This window comes from Callorhinus ursinus, unplaced genomic scaffold (genome assembly GCF_003265705.2).
Source record: "Callorhinus ursinus isolate GAN/ISIS: 27379988/994484 unplaced genomic scaffold, GSC_fseal_2.0 scaffold72, whole genome shotgun sequence".
Lineage (NCBI taxonomy): Eukaryota > Metazoa > Chordata > Mammalia > Carnivora > Otariidae > Callorhinus > Callorhinus ursinus.
Genome location: NW_027397134.1, coordinates 513927 through 538661, shown reverse-complemented (window position 1 = coordinate 538661; position 24735 = coordinate 513927). Strand labels below are relative to the sequence as shown.

Genomic DNA, 24735 nt, shown 5'->3' with positions numbered 1-24735 from the left:
TTTTTTCAGAAATTGAAAATCTGATGCAAAAAAAAAAAATTCTGATGCTAAAATTCATACGGAAATGCAAAGGATCCAGGATAGCCAAAAACAATTTTGAAAAGGAAAAAAAGACGAAAATGGGTGGATTTTTATTTCCTGATTTCAAAACTTAACATAAAGCCATAGTAATCAAGACAGTGTGGTACTGGCCTAAGGCAAAAATCAATGGAACAAAACTGAGAGTCCAGAAATAAATCCTTCAATTTATGGTCAATTGATTTTCAACAAAGGTGCTAAGACAATTCAATGTAGAAAAGAAAATTTTTTTCCTTTTTTTTTTGAGAGAGAGAGCACATGAGCAGGACAGGGGCCAGGGAGTGGGCAGAGGGAGAGAGAGAATCTCAAGCAGACTCCACGCCCAGTGTGGAGCCCTACGCAGGGCTCGATCTCATGACCCTGCGATCATCACCTGAGCTGAAATTAGTAAGAGTCAGACGCTTAACCAACTGAGCCACCTGGCACCCCAAGAAATGTTTTTTCAAACACATGTATTCAGACAATTGGATATCCACATCCAAAAAAAAAAAAAAAAAAAAGATGAATTTAAACCCTTACCTTACATATGCAAAAACTAACTCAAAAATCAACCAAAGGCCTAAGTTTAAGAGCTAAAATGATAAAACTTCTAGAAGAAAAGAAGAAAATCTTCATGGCACTCATTTAGGCAGAAAGTTCTTAGATATGACACAAAAGTACAATTTTTAAAAATGTATAAATTGGGTTTCCCATCAAAATTAAAACCTTCAGCACTTCAGAGGTCACCACCAAGAAAATGAAAAGGGAAAGCCAGTCACTCAGTCACTGGGAGACAATATCTGTAAATCATACTTATGATAAACAATACCAAGAAAGACAATTTCTTAAATGGACAAAAGATTTAAACAGGCATTTCACCGAAGAAGATATAAGAAGGCTAATTAGCATAAACATGTTTGGTATCACTGTTAGGGAAATACAAATCGAGACCACAATGAAGTAACCACAGGATCCGTGAGAATGGCTGTGACCAGAAAGACAACAGCAAGTGTTGATGAGGTGACGGCCAGCCTGGAACTCTCATAAATTGACAGTGAGAATGAAAAGTGGTACAGCCTCTTTGGAAAACGACAGCAATTTCTTAAGAAGTTAAATAGGCCTGTACTAAATATCCCAGCAATTCCAAAACTCCTGGTTATATACCTAAGAGAGACAGAAGCCTATGGCCACACTTGCACATGAACACTCACAGCAGCACTGTTTTAAACGAACGGTGGGAATAATCCAAACGGAAAACAAAATTTGTGATCTATCCATATGATGGAATATTAATTCAGCCTCAAAAGGGGGTGAAGGACTGGTACGCACAACATGGTTGAACCTCCAAAGTCTGATGCTAAATGAAAGAAGTTAGACGCAGAAGACTACAGGCTATATACGGCAGCTTCCCACTCGCATGAATGGGAGTCAGTGTTATAAACTGAGATGTTCTCGTGGCAGTAGGTGATGTAATGTTGTATCAGCCATGGTGTTCTTCGGACATGAGGGTAACATTTGCATACTTCATGATTTAAGTGCCTACTCTGGAGTCTCCTTATAATCAGAAACACTGCCCTCTAATTAGAATGGATAGGCAGACAGAGGAGCTAAGGAGATTGTCGACAGACAGATGGAATTTATCAAAGGCCATGCACTTCACTTGCATATTATGAGATTACTTCAGTATATCTTACAGACAGAAAATGGTAACAAAATCTTAATCAGAATTGATAAGTTCATTTGACTGTCTTTCAATAACTAGTATCCCTTTAAAACCATTCTTTGGATAAGCCAAACCAAGAACTAACACTTGTTAATACCTCAAGTGGAAGTTTTACTGACAGCAAATTAGGAATCAGCGTAACTGATGTCCATTAAGACATACAATTTCTGTATAAGGAGGAGAAGGAGAATAAAGCAGCCAGTCACTTAATCTTTTTTTACTCTGAAAACTGGCAATTAAAAACAAAGACTTAAGCATTTATCCTGCTGTATCAGTTTTCTATTGCTGTGTAACAAATCACCACAAACTCAGTGACTTGAAAACACCATCCATTTCTGAGCTCACAGTTCTGGAGGTCAGAAGTCCTGGTGGGCTCCACTGGGTTTCCTGCTTAGGGGCTCGCAAGGCCAAAATCCAAGTGTTGGCAGGCTGGGGACTTAGCTAAAGGCCCCAGGGGGGATCTGCCTTCAACCTCATTCAGATTGTGGGCAGAATTCAGTTCCTATGGTTGTAGGACTGCGGTCCTGGTTTCCTTGCTCAGCTCCTAGAGAACACCCACAATCTTCTCACGTGGTCCCCCCAACCTGCAAAAGCTGGGAACGCCATGTCTAATTGCTCCTGTGTTTTGGTCTCTCTGACTTCCTCTTCTGCTGCCAGCCTGAGGACATTCTCTGCTTTTTAAAGGGCTGGTGTGAGTAGATGAAGCACACCCAGAACATGGCCTTGATTTCCTCTATAAATTCTCCTTCACTGGGTTTGCTCGTGGGAGTCATGCTGGGAGGCCAAAGTCATAGGAGGTGCCTTCGAATTCGGCCAACCACACCTATCTTTCCTACATGAACTATACTCATTTTTTAAAAGATTTTCTTTATTTTAAAGAGAGAGAGAAAGCACATGCGCATTTGGGAAGGAGGAGCAGAGGGAGAGGGACAAGCAGACTCCATGCAGAGTACAGAGCACCATGCGGGGCTCAATCCCACGACCCGGCGATCATGACCTAAGCCAAAATCAAGAGTCAGATGCTTAACGGACTGAGCCACCCAGACTTCCCCCTACATGAGCTATATTTAAAGGCAACCCAAAAGCCTTAGTTGATGAGCAGAAGTAATAAAGATGGAAGGAATGGCATTATTAGGAAACGCCCATTTGGCGACTCCCTAAAAAAATAAGCAATTTAGGCAGCTAGCGTCAATGAAAATGAAACCAACGGCAGATGACAGCTTGATGAGGAACTGCAGAGCTGACCACACCTGAACCCACTCTAGAGACAGGACTACTGAGTAACACCTACGTGTCATGTGCCTCCAGCCATGAAAGTACACAGCACCACCTGTGAAGTACTCTTACCAAAAAAGTCGAACCAATCTAATTAGCTGTTAGAGCTAGCTTTCAGTTTACAGGAAATACAGAAAATAGAAGTGCATTTTAAATGATCTCATGAAGAAGGGAACAGAAAAATCCAGAATGTGGAATATTCTGCAATACAACTGACCCAGTTTCTTCAAGAAGTCAATTAGGGGAGGTGAAGGGTGGGGACACCTGTTCCAATTTAAAAGAGACATTATTACGAACTACAATATAAGAACAATATTTGGATCCTGATTCAAACCAACCAAGAATGGACATTTTTAAGTTAATCAGAAAAAATGTGACTCTAGACTCAGAATTACAGTAAGCATCACCATTAGATATTAAACTAAGAATCATCGTTTTCATTGGTTGGGGTAAAGATTAAGGTTGTATAAGAAAACATCTGTAGTTTTTAGAGATGCATACAGGGCTGAAGCCCTATAAAGGGCTTGCTAATTGCTTTATAACATTTTGGCAGTCACACAGAAAGGGGATGGACCAGGCCAGTGGAGCAGAATGTTGCAAAAGAATGAACCTGGCTGATGCATATGTATGGGGGATTATTAGTCTACTCTCGGGCATGACTCGATATTTTGACAATAAATACAATTTCATTTCATAGCTTTCACTCCTGGAGCATCCTTTGAGAACCAATCGCTGTCTTAAGGGTTTCACAGACATTTCTCACGACTGCCTTATACAGTAGGGTACTATTCTGACCCCCCCTTTTATAGATAAGCAAACTAACGAAATGTCAACCAGTTTGGGGTGGAGCCAAGAGGTCAGCCAGTCAGCTATCATCTCAACAAAGCCTCAGAAGCCAAGTAAATGAGAGATTTCTACCTTTTCCATTTCACAAAGCCTGTTCGCACATGGGCTGCAGCACATGCTCACAGGCAGTCTCCCAAAACCACGTGCCCACCATCAGCACCGGGGAGGGCGGAAGGTGCCGGAAGGCAGAAAAGGAGCCGACAGGCAGGGGATACAGGGGGAAAGGGAAACAACAGAACCAAGGCGGTGACACACGGAGACAGTCATGGAAAGGGGCGGATGGAACAGACGGGAGAGACAAAGGCAAAGGAGGTGGGGGGCTGCCAAAATGCTTAGATGGAAGACCGACAGAGCCGGCCGCCTTCCTTCTGCCCCCACCCCTAACACCAGCCAAAGAGGAGAAGGCCGCGGAGCAGGAGGTGGGGCCAGACACTGAACATGCAGCCATGCCCGGACGTAATTACAGATCTGCGTTTGGCGAGGTTACCATGTACTCTTCTCTCCCCGTCCTGCCCCCAAGGCAGTCGCTGTTCTTTCCTGTGACCTTCCAAGTTCAGACTTAGCTTCCCCCGACTGGCTCCGATCTCACAATGGGGAAGGAAGGGAAGAGGAAGGAATTACTTATTCATCTAAGCAATTTTTAAATTCTTTAAAACAGTTTCATCGAGATAGAATTCATAGGCCACCAGTGCACCATGAAGCTGCTCTCGGGGCAGAGCCTGTGTGGCTGGGGCTAGGGCACAAGGCCCCCTTCATGCCAGTAAGGCAATCAGGTCAAGGGCTCCCAGGGCCAGCTACCCACAAGGTTTGGATCAAAACAATGGGAAAGGCACCCGCCTGGGGGCCTGCATGTGTGTTGGGGGGACGGCAGACAGGAAAGGCATGAGGATCAGAAAACACAATGGGAGAAAGAATCCTTGGAGCATCTCACAGACTGGCATGAGAGCTCAGGGGACCCCGGGCTTGCCGCAATCCTCCAGTATGCCTTAGTAACGGGGAACCACCTGCTCAAATTACAGGTTAAGAACCACCTTCCTCCCGTAGCAGCATCATATATAATAGTCAAAAGTGGAAATAACCCAGTCATCCGTGGACAGATACAAGGATACACAACCCGTGGAACAGCCATATAGTGGAAGACCGCCGAGCATAAAAAGGAATGAGGTCTCAGCACATGCCACAACACGGATGACCTTGAAAATGATCTGAAGAGCCCCACGCAATGGCCACTTATTGTCCGGTTCCATCTAGAAGGAGTGCCCACCACGGGCAAATCCACAGAGGCAGAAATTAGACTGGCAGTATCTAGGGGTGGGGGGAGAGTGCTAATGGGTATGGAGCCTCTTTTGGGGGGGTGCCGAAAACGTTCTAAGATGAGGCTGTGGTGCGGGTTTGCACAAGCCTGTGAATACGCTAAAAAAGTATTGAACCGTATTCATGAGAGGAGGGTGTTTTATGCCATGTAAAACAAATCTCAATAAAGCTGCAGATCGATTTTTTAAATTCAACTAACAAATAAGTTGTTCCTTTTTTCCCTTCCCTCCCAAAGATAAGAAGTTTCTCTCTTGCTATCATGACAGTTTTATTTTCTGTTCTTTAGCACAAAAGCAGAAGCAAAGGGGAGCTTTTATTTATGCAGATGACAATTAACCAAATGCCGTGAACACAATGAGAAGCAGCAATAAAACATGAGACAAAAGTCAAACTCTTTCCACTGCTCTGTTCCCGCACCTAATCCTGATGACCGGGCTGAAATACTCCTAGGTAGGCTAAGGGCCACCAGCCCTCCACACATTGTCCTCGGAGCACAGACCGGCCACACTCCGTCTGCTTGTCTGGAACCCAGCATCCAACTTTTGACCACTGTACTTAGGGGTTACCACAGAAGGTGCATCGCCTTAATAGATGGCTAATTTGCAGACTAGATAAAAAGTTTACCAAAATCCAAAGACTTTCTGCATCGGTTTCTACTTTACTTGAACACAAGAGAGAATCACGACTCTTTCTTTAAAAAAAAAAAAAAAAAAATCTATCCTGTTCTTATTGGGTGACCCTCTCTACAGTACATTTTATATTCGCTGTTTCCCTTCCAAGAGCCTTTACAGAATGACCAGAGAAGAAGGACAAATCAGAACAAGTTACCTCACCAACCTAAGTCTGCATGTCCTAACCTGTAAATAGAAAGGCCACCCAGAATTACGGCGAAGGATATTCAGTCTCAAAGGGATCAGTCAGTCTGTGTCTATGAATCATGGAGACAGAACTAAGTGCAGAAGCTGAGTTCCAGGAAACTTTAGTACAACCACAGTTTCTTGAAATTTTAATAAAGTAATTTCCTCTAGGATTAAAATAATTTAAAAACTATGACACAGTTTCTTGGCAAACCTTCTCTGAATAATTGTGGGAGGCAAGTAAGGAGCAAAGGAAGGAAAAGAGCTTCCAATTCTCTTATACTCAGCTAAGGTGCTTTCATGTAAAATCCTGGAATTATCTGTTTACCACATTACTACGGGCAGATCAACAATATGGACAGCTGGCAGGCCAAATGATAAATCTTATCCTAGTTGAAAACAAAATATTGTCTAAGAAATTCCTGGACAGCAGGAACTGATTTGGGGGCATGAGAGAAAGAAAATAGGTAGATTGCACTGTCACCTAACCCGGCAGGCAGTCACCTCTAAACAAATTCCCAGCTCTGCGGAAGGCAGGTGAGATACACAATATTCCATTGTTCTGCAGGCCTCGAAGACCCACACTCACACTCAAGCAATCCCTGCTCAGTCCTCACTTCTCCAGGCACTAACTGCTGGTAATCAGAGAACACACCTACACATCCACACACCTGCAGAGACCAGGACCAGCGCTGGCCAGAGCTGGGTACCAGACGGAGAGAGATGGATCCTTGACCCCTAGGTACACAACAGGGGAGTCCTGGTGACCCGCTAAGTAAGACTGAGTGGAGCCACGGGGATACGAGTGATTGACACGGAACTGACCACGATGAGCAGCATGCAAAGACTATAAATCAGCCCATGAAAACTGATGAGATATCGCAAGCCGGCCCCACACTTTGGAAGGAGATGGCCAACCACAGGGGTGCAGTATGTTTCTGAAGACACAGGCCAACTCCTTGTGATCACAGAAAGTACAACAGCAGTAAGGGAGGCTGGGGACCTCAGACTCGGGTCCGAACAGAGAGCTTTTCTTTCTGGTTACCAACTATCCATCCTTTGATTTTGGCAACCCCCAACTGCTTTAAAACCTCGAATCAAACTAGTCTGTCTCCCAGTAGCTTATTCACAAGATACATTACTAGGGATGTAAGTAACCGTTCAGTATCTTATTATTCCATAAAACTTCCTTCTTCCCCAGCTGCAGCTATAAAGCACATAAAGCACTAGGGGGCTGCATTTATACGTAACGGTAATGCCACCCGAAACCACCACTGAACTCACAGTATGCCAAATGAGTAAGTGGGACTTACCAATTTTCTGATTAAAAATCTTGTCAAAGGTGATTTCATTTCTCTCCTGAAGATACTTCTGCATCACACTCCGGATACTAAAAGAGAAGAGTGACACGTTTTTAGCAGTGACAGCCTGCATCATGAGAAACTAGCCCCAGCGTGGACAACACACAAATGTCTTAACTCGAGGCAGTTGGCTGACCAGAGAGCCCTCGTAATGACATCCGTGACTGCATGGAGGGCTGATGGCACTTAAAGCTGGGGGCGTCATGACCCCAGCTGGTGCCCCCTCCCATGACTCAGGGCCGACCTGACATGTGGACACTTGACCAAAAATAACTTAAGGACTGACTGTGGAAAGCTTGCCCTCAACACCACCGTTTTTCAAAATACACACAAGCATGTGCACACGTGACACATTCTGCTAATCGATTAATGAGCTTCTTTCTAAAACAAAAGCAAATGTTCCCTGGATACATGACTGAGATTTTTAAAAACCACATTTCTATACATCAACAATAAACAGCGAGAAAACATAATTAGAAGGAAGATTTCACTTAAGATAAAATAAGAAACACCAAATGCCTTGAAATAAATCCTTCAAAATATGTGCAAGAACTTTGTAGGAAAATTACAAAATGTACTGAAAGACATAACAGAAAACCTCAATAGATGGAAAAGTACACCACAGTTATGAACAGAAAGATTTAATACTGCAAAAAAACCAACGTCTACCCAAATTTATCTATAAAATCAATTCAACCCCAACTCCCATCACTATTCCACAGAGTTTTTCATAGAACATAGAAACAATTAGGTCTTTATAAACTGTATACAGAACAACACAGGATCAAGAATAGCAAAAACATTTACAAAGAAAGAGAATATCGAGAACAAGGCTCATTATGAAGCTAAAATAATTAAGACAGGATAAACAAATTAATCAATGAAATGGAATAGAGAGCACATAAATATGGAACTTTAATATATAAGGCAGAAAAGGCAGAAAAATGGAGAAACTGGGATTATTCAACAAGTGAACCAAAAGTGAATATCCAAACGGAAAAAGTAGAAACTGAGTCTCCATCATCCACTGGTGGGAAAAAAATTGGCAGCAGCACCACCCCCCTTTTAAAAACTTTTTAAAACAAACTGATTGAGGTATAATCTATATATAGTTAAATGCATATTTATGTGTACCAATAGACGAGTTTTTCACATATAACTACTATCCTAATCAAGATACAGAATGTTTCTTTTTTTTTTAAGATTTTATTTATTTGAGAGAGAGCACGAGTGGGGAGGAGGGGCGGAGAGGGAGAAGCAGACTCCCCGCTGAGCAGGAGGCCCCAGGAAGAGCTCCATCCCAGGATCCTGGGATCATGACCTGAGACGGAGTCAGACGCTTAACTGACTGAGCCAGCCAGGTGCCCCCAAGATACAGAATATTTCTATCACCCCAAAAGGTGTCCCTTTGCAAGTCTCCCCATATTCTAGGGATCCAGTCAAATACTGATCTCCTTTCTGTTAATTCAGATTACCTACTCCTTCTAGAATTTTAGATAAATAAAATCACACAATATGTTGTCTTGTGTGTCTGGCTTCTTTCACTTGACATAAGCAAGCTTCCTCCATATTGCTGTGCACATAAGTATTTAGGTCCCTCTTATTGCCAAGTAGTATGGCATTGTATGAATATTCCACCATTTGTTTACCCATTCATCTGTTGATAGACATTTGGGTTGTTTCCAGATTGGGGCTATTATGAATAAAGCTGCCTTAAATATTTTAAGTCTTTATATGAGCACATGTTTTCATTTCTCATGGGTAAATATCTAGGAGGGAAATCGTTGGTCATATGGTTAATTATATTTAACATTATGAAAAACAGCTGAATTATATTCCAAAATGTGTGATATTACATTCCCACCAACAATGCATGAAATCCCAGTTGCCCCATATCCCTTTGCCAACACTTTGGTTGTCAGTCTTCTCAGTTTTAGCCATGTTAGGTAGTGTAGTGGTAGCTTATTTTAACTTGCATCTCCCTAATGAATGATGATGTTGAGTATGTTTGCACATTACTGGCTTATTGGAGTGCTTGCATCTTCTCCTGTGAGGTGTGCAGTGACATCTTTTGCCTACCTTTTAACTGAGTTGTCTGTCTTATGACTCAATTGTAAAATTTCTATGTCCTGGAAACAAGTCCAGTGTCAGATTTATGTGATTGTAATATTTTCTCCCAGTCCACACCCTGTCTTCATTTCCTTCGTGAAGTCCTTCCAAGAGCACAAGTGTCTAGCTGATGAGTTCCAATGTATTATTTCCTTGGTGGACCACGCTAAGAAATCTTTCACATCCCATGGTCATGAAGATTTTTAACCTAATATTTTCCTTTAGAAATTTTAAAGCTCTAGCTTTTATGTTTAGGTCTAAGATCCATTTCAGGTTAATTTTTGTGTATGATGCAAAGTAAAAGTTCAAGGTTCTTTTTTTCCCTTATAATACCTAGTTATTCCGGTATTGTTTGTTGGGGGGGAAAAAAGGATCCTTTCTCCATTGAATTACCCTGGCACCTTTGCTGATGCAACACTAAATTTGGGTAGGTCTATCTTTGGGCTATCCTGTTTCATTGATCTGTATGTCTATCCTTCCATCAATACTACATTGTCTTGATTGCTAGAGGTTTACAGTGGTCTTGAAATCGGGTAATCCAACTTTGTTTTACTGCTTTTGTGGGGTTTTTGGTTTGTTTGTTCATTTTTTGGCTATCCTAGGTTCTCTGCATTTCCATTTCAGTTTTTTCCCAGAAATTTCTTCCCAGAAAAAGCCTGATGGGGCTCTGATTTGGATTGTGCTGAATCTATAAATCAGTCTGGGGGGAATTAACCTCTTAATAATATGAAGTATACAATCCATAAACATGACATACTTCTCCATATACTTAGGTCTTCTTTAATTTCTCTCATTGCTATGTTGTAGCTCTCAGTACAGAAGTCTTACCTTTGCTTGCAATCGCTTTCTCTGGTTTTGATATCAGGATAATATGATTCATAAAAGGAGATGGGGATTATTCCCTTCTCCTCTATTTTCTAAAAGAGTAGTGTTAATTATTCCTTAAATGTTTGATAGAACTCATCAGTGAAACCATGTGAGTAGAATTTTCTTTGCAGGAAGGTTTGAAACTTACACATTCCATTTCTTTCATAGATGTAGGGCTACTTCTATTTTCTGTTTCTTCTTGAATTAGCTTAGGTGACTTGTGTCTTTTAAGTAATTTGTCCATTTCATCCAATCTGTCTAGTGGAACTCAAAATAATGATTCTGAGTAAGAGAAGCCAGGTCAAAAGAGACAGAGACAGAGAGAACATACTGTTTGATTACAGAGAGGCAGGAGCAAACACTGGGGGGATGATGTGTATGGTAAAATAATATACATACATCTCTTGGCACAGGGCTCCTAAAACCCTTGGAATTTCTTAGTGGTAGAAGTATCTTATTCATAATAAGCCCTTTTCAGCCCTACCTGAGTTAATGCTAATGGAGGTAACTCTTGGTAGGCCCCTAGACAGCTTCAGGATGGAGCCAGCTGCCAGAGGAACCAACCATGTGATTAGAGGGTTGGAAATGTTAGCCCCACCACTTGACATCTGAGAGACTAGGGACTGAGTTCAACTACCAGTGACCATAATTTAATTAAGCATGCCTATGTAATGAAACTTGGATAAAAATTCTAGAACGATAAGGTCTAGAGAGCTTCCGGGCTGATGAACCCATGGATGTGCTGGGACAGAGGTGCTCCACTCCACCCCTTCCCACAAGACCTTGCCCTATGTAACAGCCCCTTTGAAGTTCCTGATTTGTATCCTTTACAATAAACCGAACCATAAGGATAGCACCTTCTTGAGTTCTGGGAGTCATGCCAGGGAAATACCAAACGTAAGGGGAAGATCATGGGACCCTCAAACTTGCAGTCAGCCAGAGAGTAATGCAGATAGGATCCCATTTGCAGCTGGCATCTGAAGTGGGGCAGTCTTGTGGGACTGAGCCCTTAACCTGGGAGTCTGTGCCAACTCTGGGTGGTTAGCATCAGAATTGAATCCAATTGCAGGGCACCCAGTTGATGTCAGGGAATTGAGAATTGTTGGAAGGTGACATAATGTATGTGCTTGTTATCTTAATTTTGTTAATGGCTTCACAGGTATTGACAAATTTTGCCAAACTAGACATCTGAGATACGTAATTTGTTTTACATTAATTACATCTCAAAAAAGCTGGGTTTTCTAAAATTATATCACAAGGAGGTAATCAGCAAAATCTTGAGTGTTGGAAATTCTCTACAACACCTGACCCTATTTCTTTAACAAAAAAATGTCAAGAGGGAAAAATGGACAGGAACCTATAGTTAAAAAAAAAAAAAAGCTTAAAAAAAATAACAGGCATAATGGATGGACCTTATTTAAAACTCAATTCGAGTAAAAAAAATATCTTATAAGAAATGGAGAAATGTGAATACAGACTGAATATCTGATGTTAAGAAAGTATTACATTTTAGCAATGGCAAGGTATTATATTTTTATATTTTAAAAGATTTACCTTTTGGTGATACATACAGAAATTTTACAGATGAAATGATCTATTATGTCTACATCTGCTTCAAAATAATCTAAAGGGAATTAGGAGGTATGGATGAAACAAGATTGGCTATGTGTTGATAACACATAAAGTTGAGTAACTGCTACATCAATTTCATTATACTATTCTCTCTGTACGTGGTTAAAATTTTCATTACAGAAAGTTTTTTAAAAAAATCAAGTTCTGGCCTCCAGACTCCTGAACCATTTCTTTACATACCTCCTCATCAAAACAAAGCACGTATACTATATATAAAACCCTATATATTGATTGGAGGCCTAATGAATTTTTTTAAAAATTTAATGCCAAATGGTTAGAGATATATCAACCCTACCCATCATGACCTACTGGGGGCCTGCCATATAAATACCACACAAGGTAAGTATAATAAATATCATATCATAATTTAAAATTTTTTTCTGCTACTAAAGTTCTTGAAAGATCTGCTCTCTACTGGCCAAGGACTAGCAGGCTAAGTCGTACTTGAACATCTTACTAGCAGAGAAACCACAATATTTATGACCTAGTTAGCCAATTCCCATTATTAAAAGCCTCTGTATTCTCTACGAGGTTTAATTCTGTTTTATTCTGATGTCCAAAACAAAATGCATTTAAACAAATATCTCTAATAATATGTGACATATCACCTAAAAAATAAAAAATGAGGGTACATAAGGTGGTTGTGAAGATAAAGCAAGATAAGAGGCTGCTTTGTAAGAAGCACGATACAAATGAGTGATTACCATTACTGACCACCACGAAACCCAAAAGGCAGATTTTTTTAAAGATGAGATGACTAAGCAGTCATACAAAGATTCAATTCCCCCAAAAGGAAATTGCTTTCTTTTATATGTAGTTACTAAATATTTTCCACGAACTGCTCATTAAACACCCAAAATAGAGCTACATTATCCCAAGTCACAATAAAAACTCCACCACTAGATTTAAAACCACTGAATTCTGCCAGATAGACTCTGAAGAGGTCTGTAAAAGTATGTGGTATGGTTTAATGTCAACTCTTCTCAAGGTTCCTCGGTTCACCAGATCTTTGGCAGGAAAGTCTTGCATGTAATTTGCATAACATTAAACATTTCAGCATGAGGCAATCTACACTTAGACAATCACAACCCGATTAAGCTAAATGTGAATTTAAGTTCCTTTGTGGTTTTTTCTACAATATTTTGACAATCTGTATCAGCTTTTTAATGCCTTTTCCTTTGCAATATATTACCTGATATTACAATGACACTAAACATAACTTGAATTTCACTGGTCTGAGAAAACCCATCACGTTAACAAAAGTCGTCCCTCCACAGATACAACTGGAAGGATGAACACATTTACCGGGTCATCAGCTTACCTAATCAAAGCTACGAAACCTCATGCTTTACACCATCCCTTCGAATCAGTTACGATGATCATGTTAGGATTTTTCCAGAATACTTCTGAATCGGCAACAGCACAGGAACAGCTAAGCCTCGGAGGAGGAGCGAGAGACCAAGGGCGGGAGAGTCTGTAGCAGGGTCTGGAGCATCCTCCTTGTTTCCAGGAGCAAGTCTCCATGTCATTATCCCATCTACAAGATTCCCAGGGCCTCTCATTTTCCCACTGTCCAAACTCCTTAGCATGTTACAGGCAGCATTTTCAAAGGGGCCCCAGCCCACCTCATCACCTGCATCCTGCCTCTGTCTTTCTTCCAGAGCAGTCATGCTTGTTTTCACCAACTCAATGATTCTGTAAATGCCAGTCCTCCTAATGCGTCCTTTTACATGCAGACCTCCTACTTATCCCCCAGGGTCCAGGCCGGGGGTCACTGACACTGCGATGCCTCCCCCATCTCTTACAGAGGAAAGTCACTTGGGTTTCCCCTGCATGTCCTGTGGCACTGCTATACCACTTGCCCCAAGTATCTGTGTATCTCCATCCTCTGGGGGAGGAAAAGGCGATGCATCCGTCTGTTCATGTAATCATTCATTCATTCATTCAAAATATGTCCTGCATCCTTTCTGTGAGACAGCCGGCCACTGTGGGTGACACCAGGGATACACACAGTGAGTCCTCCCGTGTCTCTGCCCCGGAGGAGCCCATGTCTACAGAGGTGACAGGAGTAAACAGGAAGCCCCAGTCCAATGTGGCAAGTAAGCTTCAACAGGGCCTGCAGAGCCCAGTCAACTGAAGCACAGAACCTGAAGGGCCTCTGGCAAAGACGAAATCAGAGAGTGCAATGGGACCACTCGAGAAGGATAAGTCATGCCAGCTTGTACCAAATAACTGAACCAAATGGACAGATGACAGCGGCAATTAAAACACACACACACTCACACATAAATGCCAGATCACAAATGCTTCCTACTTTTAGACCCATTTATTTTTCTGGCTATGTGCAAAGCATACCTTCATCACCACCCATGAGATTAATGTCAGCTCTTCATGGCTTTTTTGAAAGCAAACACTTCCTTTCCAAAGACTGACAGATGACGTTCTGTTTCTACCACTGGTAAAAATCCTGACTCGCTGGACACAGGTCGCTGTACCTCCTCGTCCCCCAAACACCACCCAGACCTATTGTCTCCCACTCTTCCCTGAGACAACATGACCCAGGCTGGGACCTCAGTGCATGAGCACTGTCTGGTCTGGGCAAACGGATTCACAAACTAAAATATGCTCCACAGAAGATCAGTCAATATAATTTTTCTTCGACTTGTCTTTCAGTTTGGTATATGATACCTATTGTCCTACAAGAACTCAGCGTGATCATATCATCATATCCACTGATCTTCTCCTTTAGAGCTTCCAGGTTTGGGGGTCGCTTACAAGAACTCTTTATTATACTCGAGTAAAAACAAAAATACATTCTCTCATATTTTTAATATTTTTATGATTATCTCACTGAACACTCTGGCATTTATTTTTTTATACAATGTGAAGGGGTTATAACTTGGACAGCCAGTGATCACCCACCATTCTTTCCCCACCAGACTCGAAATGTCACCTTTATTCATAAGCCAAATTCACACATATACGGCTTTGCATGTGTGGGACAGGGCTGTGTGTCTGTGCCTACACCAAAACCACAGTTGTAACTGCTACAGCAATGTTTTCTTTTTGACGGAGGAGATTCCCCAGTTTCATTTTTTTCAAAATGGGATTGGTTATTTTTGCCCATTCTTCTCTTCTAGATGAAGGGTCATCTGCTTTCAAGTTCCTTGAAACTCTCATTTGGATTTTGACTGGGGGCTTTCAAGTTCCTTGAAACTCTCGTTTGGATTTTGACTGGGATTGCCTTGGATTTAGAGATTCTTTTGTTTTGTTTTTAATTTTTTATTGTTATGTTAATCACCATACATTACATCATTAGTTTCTGATGCAGGGTTCCATGATTCGTTGTTAGTGCATAACACCCAGTGCTCCACGCAGAACGTGCCCTCTTTAATACCCATCACCAGGCTAACCCATCCCCCCACCCCCTCCCCTCTAGAACCCTCAGTTTGTTTTTCAGAGTCCATCGTCTCTCATGGTTCGTCTCCCCCACCGATGTCCCCCTCTTCATTCTTCCCCTCCTGCTATCTTCTTCTTTTTTTTTCTTCTTAACATATATTGCATTATTTGTTTCAGAGGTACAGATCTGTGATTCAACAGTCTTGCACAATTCACAGCGCTCACCATAGCACATACCCTCCCCAATGTCTATCACCCAGCCACCCCATCCCTCCCAGCCCCCACCACTCCAGCAACCCTCAGTTTGTTTCCTGAGATTAAGAATTCCTCGTATCAGTGAGGTCATAGGATACATGTCTTTCTCTGATTGACTTATTTTGCTCAGCATAACACCCTCCAGTTCCATCCACGTCGTTGCAAATGGCAAGATCTCATTCCTTTTGATGGCTGCATAATATTCCATTGTGTATATATACCACATCTTCTTTATCCATTCATCTGTCGATGGACATCTTGGCTTAGAGATTCTTTTGAAGAGAAATGACATCTTCCCAAACTGCGTCTTCCTTCTTATCTAGAAATATCTTGTAGCTCTCCATTTATCCAGGTTATCTTGGTCTTAATAAAGTTTTGTTTTTCTCCATCCTGGATCTTGTTGGTAATTACGGTAGTTAGTGAGGTCTGGTTTAGAACAACACATTTGAAAACACTTATTTTAAAATAATTATTTTGAAATGTTTTGACAAATTAATATTCAAATAACTTAAAAATAGAAAGCTGTTAAAGTCATTTCTGTAAGAGAGACTTTACATCTCATAGTTTCATTAGGTGCTGGAAGGATGCTTACAGGGTAGATTGTCGTAAACAGCCAGGGTTATTATTTTTTTCCTGCTAAATTTAAACATCGGAGCTATGATTTAAATGAGAGTCATGAAGTTCAGTGAAGTCTTTTGCACTTGGGGGGCGTAAATGGATATGGTTTTCTAAAGTTTCATTTCTTTTTTTTTTTAAAGATTTTATTTATTTATTTGAGAGAGAGAGAATGAGAGCCAGAGAGCACGAGAGGGAAGAGGGTCAGAGGGAGAAGCAGACTCCCCGCTGAGCAGGGAGCCCGATGTGGGACTCGATCCCGGGACTCCAGGATCATGACCTGAGCCGAAGGCAGTTGCTTAACCACCTGAGCCACCCAGGCGCCCTAAAGTTTCATTTCTTACTATGCTCTCTCTCTTAGAAATCCTTCTTTTTTTTTTATTTTTTTATTGTTATGTTAATCACCATATATTACATCATTAGTTTTTGATGCAGTGTTCCATGATTCATTGTTTGTTCATAACACCCAGTGCTCCATGCAGAACGTGCCCTCCTCAATACCCATCACCAGGCTAACCCATCCCCCCACCCCCCTCCCCTCTAGAACCCTCAGTTTGTTTTTCAGAGTCCATCATCTCTCATGGTTCGTCTCCCCCTCTGACATACTCCCCTTTTCTTCCTCTCCTGTTATCTTCTTCTTTTCCTTTTCTTAGAAATCCTTCTTGTGTGTTTTTTTTTTTTTTTCCCTTCACTGTTCCTCAGGTCAACAGGTTGTAAATCTGTCCACACCACCTGGATTAGTCAGGACTCTGGCTGCAAGTGAACTGACTAAAACCCTACTCACACCTTTGCGAACAGTGTCACGGAGTCTCTTTTTGAGTCACCTACTGCGGTTTCCAAAATGCACATCATCCTCCCTGCACACATACGCCCCCACCACCAGGGGCCTAAGTTGTGGGAGATGCAGAATGACTTGCATCTGTGTGCACGCTCCCACAAGGAGTTTATATCCTAAGGCCCCAATGCTCTTACCCTGACATGGGGTCAACCGAGGCTTCCAGCAGCCCTGCAAGCATAGAGTTGTGATCCTTGGGTCTAGCCATCTACTTATAATTCTAAAAATGTTCAAACGTGCAAAAGAGATAGTATAGGGAGCCCCCATAACTGGCCTTCAACACCCCCTGAACAGTGGCCAAGGTTTTTAGTCTGCGGCTTTTATCGTCACCCTGACTTTCCCTTCAGTTTCCTTTTTTAAAGATTTTATATATTTATTTTGAGAGAGAGAGGGAGAGAGTAGGAGCGGGATGGGGAGAAAGGCAGAGGCAGAGGGAGAAGCAGGCTTCCCGCCGAGCAGGGAGCCCGATGCGCGACTCGATCCCAGGACCCTGGGATCATGACCTGAGCCGAAGGCAGGTGCTTAACCCACTGAGCCACCCAGGTACCCCTTTCCCTCAGTTTTTAAAGTATTTTAAAGCCTGAAACCTCTGACTGAATGTCATTCTACCCTTACTACCTCAGTTTGCATTTCTAAAGATTAGGGCCACTTTCCTTACATAAATACAATCTATTATTACTCCCCAACACCCCCCCCCCGAGAAATAATAACTCCTGAAGACCTACTGCCCAGTTCCCATTCAAATTTCCAAAATTCTTTCAGAGGTGTCTTTTGAGCCAGGATTTAATCTAATGTAATCAAGATCACACATTCATTGGCCTGTTCTCTCTCTCCAATCTGTTATAATCCAGAGTATCTCCCTCTCTCCACCACCCACTTGTTATCGTCACACCAGTGACTTACTGAGGACACCAAGAGAGCGGTCTGGAGGAGAGCTCCCATTCTGGATTTATCTGTTCACTTCCTCCTAAGGCCGATCTGTTCCTCTAGCTCTGTATTTCCTATAGGCTCAAAGTTTACCTCTAAAGACTGTGTTATATTCGAGGCCAACATTTGGGAGTGAGAATGGCCTTGGTACTGGATGGTCCTGGTATTTCATATTGCCTCGCCTAAGAAGGTACATAGGTATTTTTTCTTATTGATGTGAAAATTACTTAGAAAACTGAATTGGTGATAGTCTGATTTCTCCTTTTCAAATTCCCCATGACATTTCATCTATTGGGTTCATACTCTGATGACCTTTGCCTACATCAACACTTTCATTAAGAGTTGCAAAAATAGGGGTGCCTGGGTGGCTCAGTCGTTAAGCGTCTGCCTTTGGCTCAGGTCATGATCCCAGGGTCCTGGGATCAAGTCCCGCGTCGGGTTCCCTGCTCCGCGGGAAGCCTCTCCCACTCCCCCTGTTTGTGTTCCCTCTCTCTCTCTCGCTGTGTCTCTGTCAAATAAATAAATAAAATCTTTAAAAAGAAAAAAAGAGTTGCAAAAATGACGACTCTTCTAACATTTGCTGCAGTCCTTCTATAAGGAAGAATTATGTCCCATCAAGTAGGACTTTCTGATCACCCTCAGATGTAGCTCTTACAGGAAAAGTAAGAAAAGTGCTAAATTCTTTACCTTTTTGATTGTCACTTTTCAGGGATAGAATTGGTACCATATTTTGACCACCAGTGGTGATCAGTAAGGTGTTCTGTTTTTATCTGTGTTGTTTGGGGATCTCCCTTTCTGATACCATGGATGTATTAGCTTCGTACTGCTGCTATAACAAAGTACCTCAAACTTGGGGGCTTCAAACAAGAGAAGTGTATTATCTCACAGATCTGCAGGTCAGAAGTCTGGAATGGGTCTTGCTCAGCTAAGATCAAAGTGCCACCACAGCTTTGTTCCTAGTGGAGGCTCTAGGAGAGTATCCATCTCCTTATCGGAGCTTCGAGAAGCCACCAATATTCCTTGGTCTGTGACCCCATTCTACCATCAAAGCCAGCAAAGGGCAGATATTCCTTCTCATGCTCCCTCACTCTGACTCTGACTCGCCTCTCTTCCTTGCAATAGTTCTGGGCACAGCCAGGTAACTCAGGATAATAATCTCTTATTTTAAAGTCTGCACATCAGCTGCCTGAATTACATCTGCATCCTAATACTTTCTTGCCATGTACCGTTCACATACTCACAGGTTCTGGGAACTAGGTCGTGGACATCTGGGGGGCGGGGGGTGCTATTATTCTGCCCACCACAAGGGTTTGAATACATATTCAGAGTATTTTCATCAACTGCAGCCATATTCTTTTGATAGTCACACCGTCCTGCCTTTGGCCAGTGAGGACCCCTTCTTTCTGCCCCTGCACTTGTTAGATCTGGTGCCCACCCCAACTCTCGGATGGCTCCTTTTCCTGATACAACAGATAACAGAAGTCCCAGGCTCTTCTTGCGCAGGCCCTGCCCACACCCAGAGGCAGGTGTGTTTGTGAAGGGTGCCCACTGCAAGAGGGCAGCAGTTGTCTCTCAGGCTTTTCCACGGCTGGAGCTGAGACGTACGTATATGTGGTAAGACCCTCCCCTCAAAAAAAAATCATGAATTTAAAATGACTTTCCAATTCAAATTTAACCAGGGTTTTTACTTAGCTCTTGTCTTGTACTCCTGTATCTCTTCATTTACATTTAAAATCTTGGTTCTTATTACCCGGCTCTATTTATATAGTCTATATGAAATGATTTTAAACCAACAATAACATTAACACTTCTGAATGCAGCCCTGTTTATCCTTAAAACATACAGGACAATTTGGCATCATCTTGCAAAACTGAAAACGCCCGTCTCTTACTTCTAGGGGTCTATTCTACAGGCCCAAACACACCCAGGTCAGCACATTCGCTGCTGTGGCACTTGTGATTATGAACACCAGGTTAGGTCAGCAACGGTTTTATGATTCATCATGCAGCAATTCAAAAGACTGAGAAGCCTCTCCACATTACCAATGAGGACAAGCTGAACATGTCTCAGTAGGTACAGAGGGCAAGTTGTAAAGGGACTCACTACTTTGTTCCTGACAAACACAACCCCATCCCAGGATGATGTCAACAACCTTTCTGTGTGAAGGTTAAATGTGCAACCTGTTTCATTAATTTCCTATCACTATTTAGAATGGCCTGCTAACAAGGTTAACATGAAAAATCCTTTACGTATCTAGAGTAAACAGACAAGTAGGTTCAAGCCAAGGATACGCATGTACTGCTGATGGGCAGAGAGAGAGAATTTTACTTTTTGTTTTTTAAGATAAGAGTACCTGTGAAATTACAAGAAGATGTCTAGGGTCAGAAAACATTAAGAAACTTTGACATGTAGCCTTTCTCAATTTATAACATGGCCATTGTTAATGATAACTAACTCTATTACTGAACATGAAATTTAGGATACCTTGTCTTTTAAGGAATTATTCATATATTTATTATTAAATCAACATCTCTGATGAAATTATATGTGAGCCACCAGAGTACCTTATCAGATCTCTATAGTTGATAACCCTTACTGGGTGAAAACAATTCATTTTCAAAGATTTTTATTTGTCAGAGAGAGAGAGCGAACATGAGCAGGAGGAGAGGCAGAGAGAGAGGGAGAAGCAGACTCCCTGCTGAGCAGGAAACCTGATGTGATACGGGGCTCGATCCCAGGACCTAGAGATCCTAGAAATCGTGACCTGAGCGGAAGGCAGCTGCTTAACCGACTAAGCCACCCAGGCATCCTGACAATTCATTTTCAAACTGTGTTGGTAATATCTGAAATTGACACTGTTCTAAGAACCTTCTTTTCTTAGATGATTCATATGGCAAAAGATAGTCTGTAGGTGTCTATTAAAATGCAGTTTTGAGCCCTTTGCTAGCAATGTGATCTTGAGCAATTAGTTTCTCTCTGAACCCGAATTTCCTCCTTCTAAAGGAGATGATGAGTATTGTAGAGCCATTTCCAAGAATCTGAAAATAAGGAAGAAAGTGTGCCCTCTGAGAGTAAAGATTTTAAATCAATACGTAACACAAAGGGCAGAGAAATGCCAAAGTTTCCTGGGCTGGCTGGCCCTGGCTGTGGCTTCAGTAACTGTCTTATCAGATCCAGAGGAGGTCTGCCCCCCAGTGAGAACCGGAAGGACAGGTCATCACAGAAGCCATCACTGCCAGGGAATTCAAGGACTTCACATCCAGGGTAAAGCCACCCTGTGGGGAAGTGACTTGGTCCCAGCTACTGAAACTGCTAAGTCTCAGGCTTAGGCCCTTCTGACACCTCGGGACATTCCGACCCCTCGGGCCATGAGCCCATGCAGGCTACACCACCTTCTGAGGAACAGTGCACTTCCACGAGGGAAACTCCCAGGAGAGAATGCTCTGGTCACACAGCCTTTGGGCATCTGAACTCCTGGCAGATTAGTGTTGAGCATAAAGGAGTAAATTTGATATTCTAGTTAGTTTGGCTTTTCAGATAAATCTACTAGGTGAATTAGTGCATTCTGGGGAGTGGGAGCCTCTAGCTTCATCTGATTCTCAAGAGGGTCTTTAACTATATAATAAGAACCACCGGGGCAACGAGGAAAAATATGGGTTAGTCAGGCAGACTTGGCTGATTAGCATGCATTTTACTATAAGAGACAGACGTGCTCAATGCAGTAATAAAATCTAGTTTCTGGGTCTGAATGGCTGAGGGTCATCCCAGAGACCACAGGAAGGACACTAGCGTCTAAGGAGACGGCCCAAATAGACAAAACGTACCTTTCAATATGGTGGACAGGTCTGGAGCATTTTTTTTTCTTTTTTAAATTTCTACCTACCACAATAGAGGATAAGTGTAAAAACTAAAAACAGTATATACATGTAAAACTATAAAGCACTGCATACAAGTATTAGTGAGGTTTTTTAACTCTCAATTCAAATCTATCAAATAAATATGAAATAAATGATCAGCTGTCACTGATTGATACACACATACAGATCTAAATGTTAAGTCCAACAACTGGCTCGCCATCGAGATCCTTTCGGTATTGACCCAAGTCATGCCCAAGTTCTGGAGAGAGCTTCCAAAGAGGAGAAGAAGGTTGGAATCAGGGGCGCCTGGGTGGCTCAGTCGTTAAGCGTCTGCCTTCGGCTCAGGTCATGATCCCGGGGTCCTGGGATCGAGCCCCATATCAGGCTCCCTGTTGGGCGGGAGGCCTGCTTCTCCCTCTCCCACTCCCCCTGCTTGTGCTCCCTCTCTCGCTGTCTCTCTCTCTGTCAAATAAATAAATAAAATCTTTAAAAAAAAAAAAAAAGAAGACGAAGGTTGGAATCAATGAGGCACTTCCAAAGAGTCTTGCTTATTCTGTCTGTTCTGCCATCACAGACCCTACCCCTAGATCCCTAGATGGTCATGAGATAACCAGTACGAAATGGCCAGGAAAAAATAAGCTTTTCTTATTTTGTAACCTGATCTTTTTTTTTTTTTAATAATTTGAACACCCATTCCCCATTAAGAAGGGCACTTTAGTGAAAAGACAGAGACACGGAGACACTGCCTGGTTCTCCTTATGGAATAAAAAAAAGCAAGCAAACGATTGAACCCTAAGAAATCCCTGACCACAGAAACTGTCACACTTCTTTGCGGGGGGCGGGGGGAGATCATGAACCTAAGTATAGCCCCTCTCATGCATGACTCAGAAACTGCTAATGTGCAGAAAATACCTTCTCCTTCTAGGCCAGTTCTAGTTGTGACATTTTGCATAAATAATCAGTTTTTCTCCACTGCCAGTGGCAACCAAAGAGAAGGAAGCAAGTCCTAAATGGGGCACAGAAGACAGCACAAAAGCTTTACACTCTAGTCTATACTTAATGTTGGGATGACAAAAGCATAATTAGGGTGTCATTATAAGAAAAAAAAGAGTAAACATAGTTAAGGAAAGAATGACCGATGAAAGAGGAATATTAAAATCCCTTGACCTTGCCCGTTAGGGTTAGTTCTGTTTCTAAATGGAGTCTAGGTACCTCGTTTTCCACCCCCTCTCAACCAAATAGCAAAAGTCTCATATTTTTAAAAGAAGACACATCTGAAATGTCATCTCAGCTTTAGACACTCACAATGCAAAATGAAAGCCTGCAGTACTCAACAGCTGTGTACATGCCTTCCCATGTAGCTCCGAGTTCATTTTTAACTTAAGCCCTTATCAAATGCAATGCAGATACAGAACATTTAGAGTAACCTGAAAATATAACCAGAGTGCTCTTTCTAGAAAAATAACAAAGAACAAGGACTGACTTATGACACAAAGCACAAACACCAAGAGCGTGTTCTTCAGTAAAGGTGCCCTGCTGAACACGAAGATGCTAGCTGCCTTCCCCAGCAAACTCCTAATGGAGTTGTAGGTGTAAGTTCTTGAATGTATGAAACATAAGCCCTAAAATCCTCAGAAAAAGACTTTTGCAGCATAATTAAAGCTCATTCTCTTCCTAAAATATTTTAGCCTATACTTATCTAAGAAGTATACAGGGCCTGGAACTTACTTAGCGCTTGGCAAGTGGCAGTCCCTGTCATAATACATGTGTAACCCATCCTAGCTTCCAAATTCTGACTTAATGGAAATGTTAATCCCCTAATCAAACTCATGTAATGAATTTTAAATCACTGGGGGAACCAAAAATTTTCTACCCATAATGGAACTTTAGAGGGACTCAAACATACACTTGAAATACAATTTTTCACTCATTTTACCATCACTGAATTAATTATAGTAATTTTACAGGTATCTTTTTAGTCTTTGTAAATTTTAATATTCTTATTTAGCCAGGTAATGTTCAGAATGATAAGCAGAGATTACACAGAGTACATACAGACTTCAGCTGGATTTGGGTAGTGACTAAAGGAACAGGGGGACAGCTTCCCATGAAAGCCATTGTGGGATGGGGAGCTGCCTTCAGATACTGGAAAACCTGTCACTTTTTACAAGGGATTAAACTTGTTTTGCATAACCACAAAAGGATAGCAAAAGATCAGCGCACAGAATGATTGCAAAAGAGCTTTCCAACACCACAGAGCTTCCAAAGATGTTCCTCAAAGATGACCTGCCTGGACGTCAGACAGGGACGTCACCCACCCAACGTATGACTAAATTGGATGCCCTCCAAGGTCTTTTCAAACATGAGATACTACACTGCTATGTTATTAACATGCAATCTATTAATGTCTAAGGAATACTGAAATGAATCACCTTATGCTCAATACACTGAAGCCAGCTGCTTTTAGGCTATGATTTTTGGTTCATTTTACTGAAGCAAAGACCTCCAAAGGATGAGTTAACTCTCCTAATTGCTTAGTTATCTGTACTTAAGAGTAGCATGCTTGTTAACTCTATGTACTAAGGTCAACATAGCCCAGAGCCTAATGGATAGATGATGGATTAATGGAAAGATGGATAGATGGAGGAGGGGATGGATGAATGGATGGAAGGAAGGAAGGAAGGAAGGAAGGAAGGAAGGAAGGAAGGAAGGAAGGAAGGAAGGAAGGATGGAAAGATGGAAGGATAGATGGATGGACCAAAGGAAGAAAGAATGGATAGAAGGATGGGTGGATGGAAGGATGGAT

At 41.9% G+C, this 24735-nt stretch overlaps 1 protein-coding gene across 5 annotated transcripts in view; it reads right to left on the bottom strand.

Annotated features, from left to right (window-relative positions):
- GRK3 (G protein-coupled receptor kinase 3) overlaps positions 1–24735 on the bottom strand; it is a 124427-nt gene that overhangs the window by 92450 nt on the left and 7242 nt on the right. For all 5 annotated transcript variants that reach the window (XR_012376437.1, XR_012376438.1, XM_073886861.1 and 2 more), the window contains exon 2: positions 7386–7462. Coding sequence is in view for 3 of the 5 variants with exons in the window: in XM_073886861.1 (XP_073742962.1) it covers positions 7386–7462 (77 nt within the window). In the remaining 2 variants the exon portion in view is untranslated. The remainder of the gene's footprint in view (positions 1–7385; positions 7463–24735) is intronic.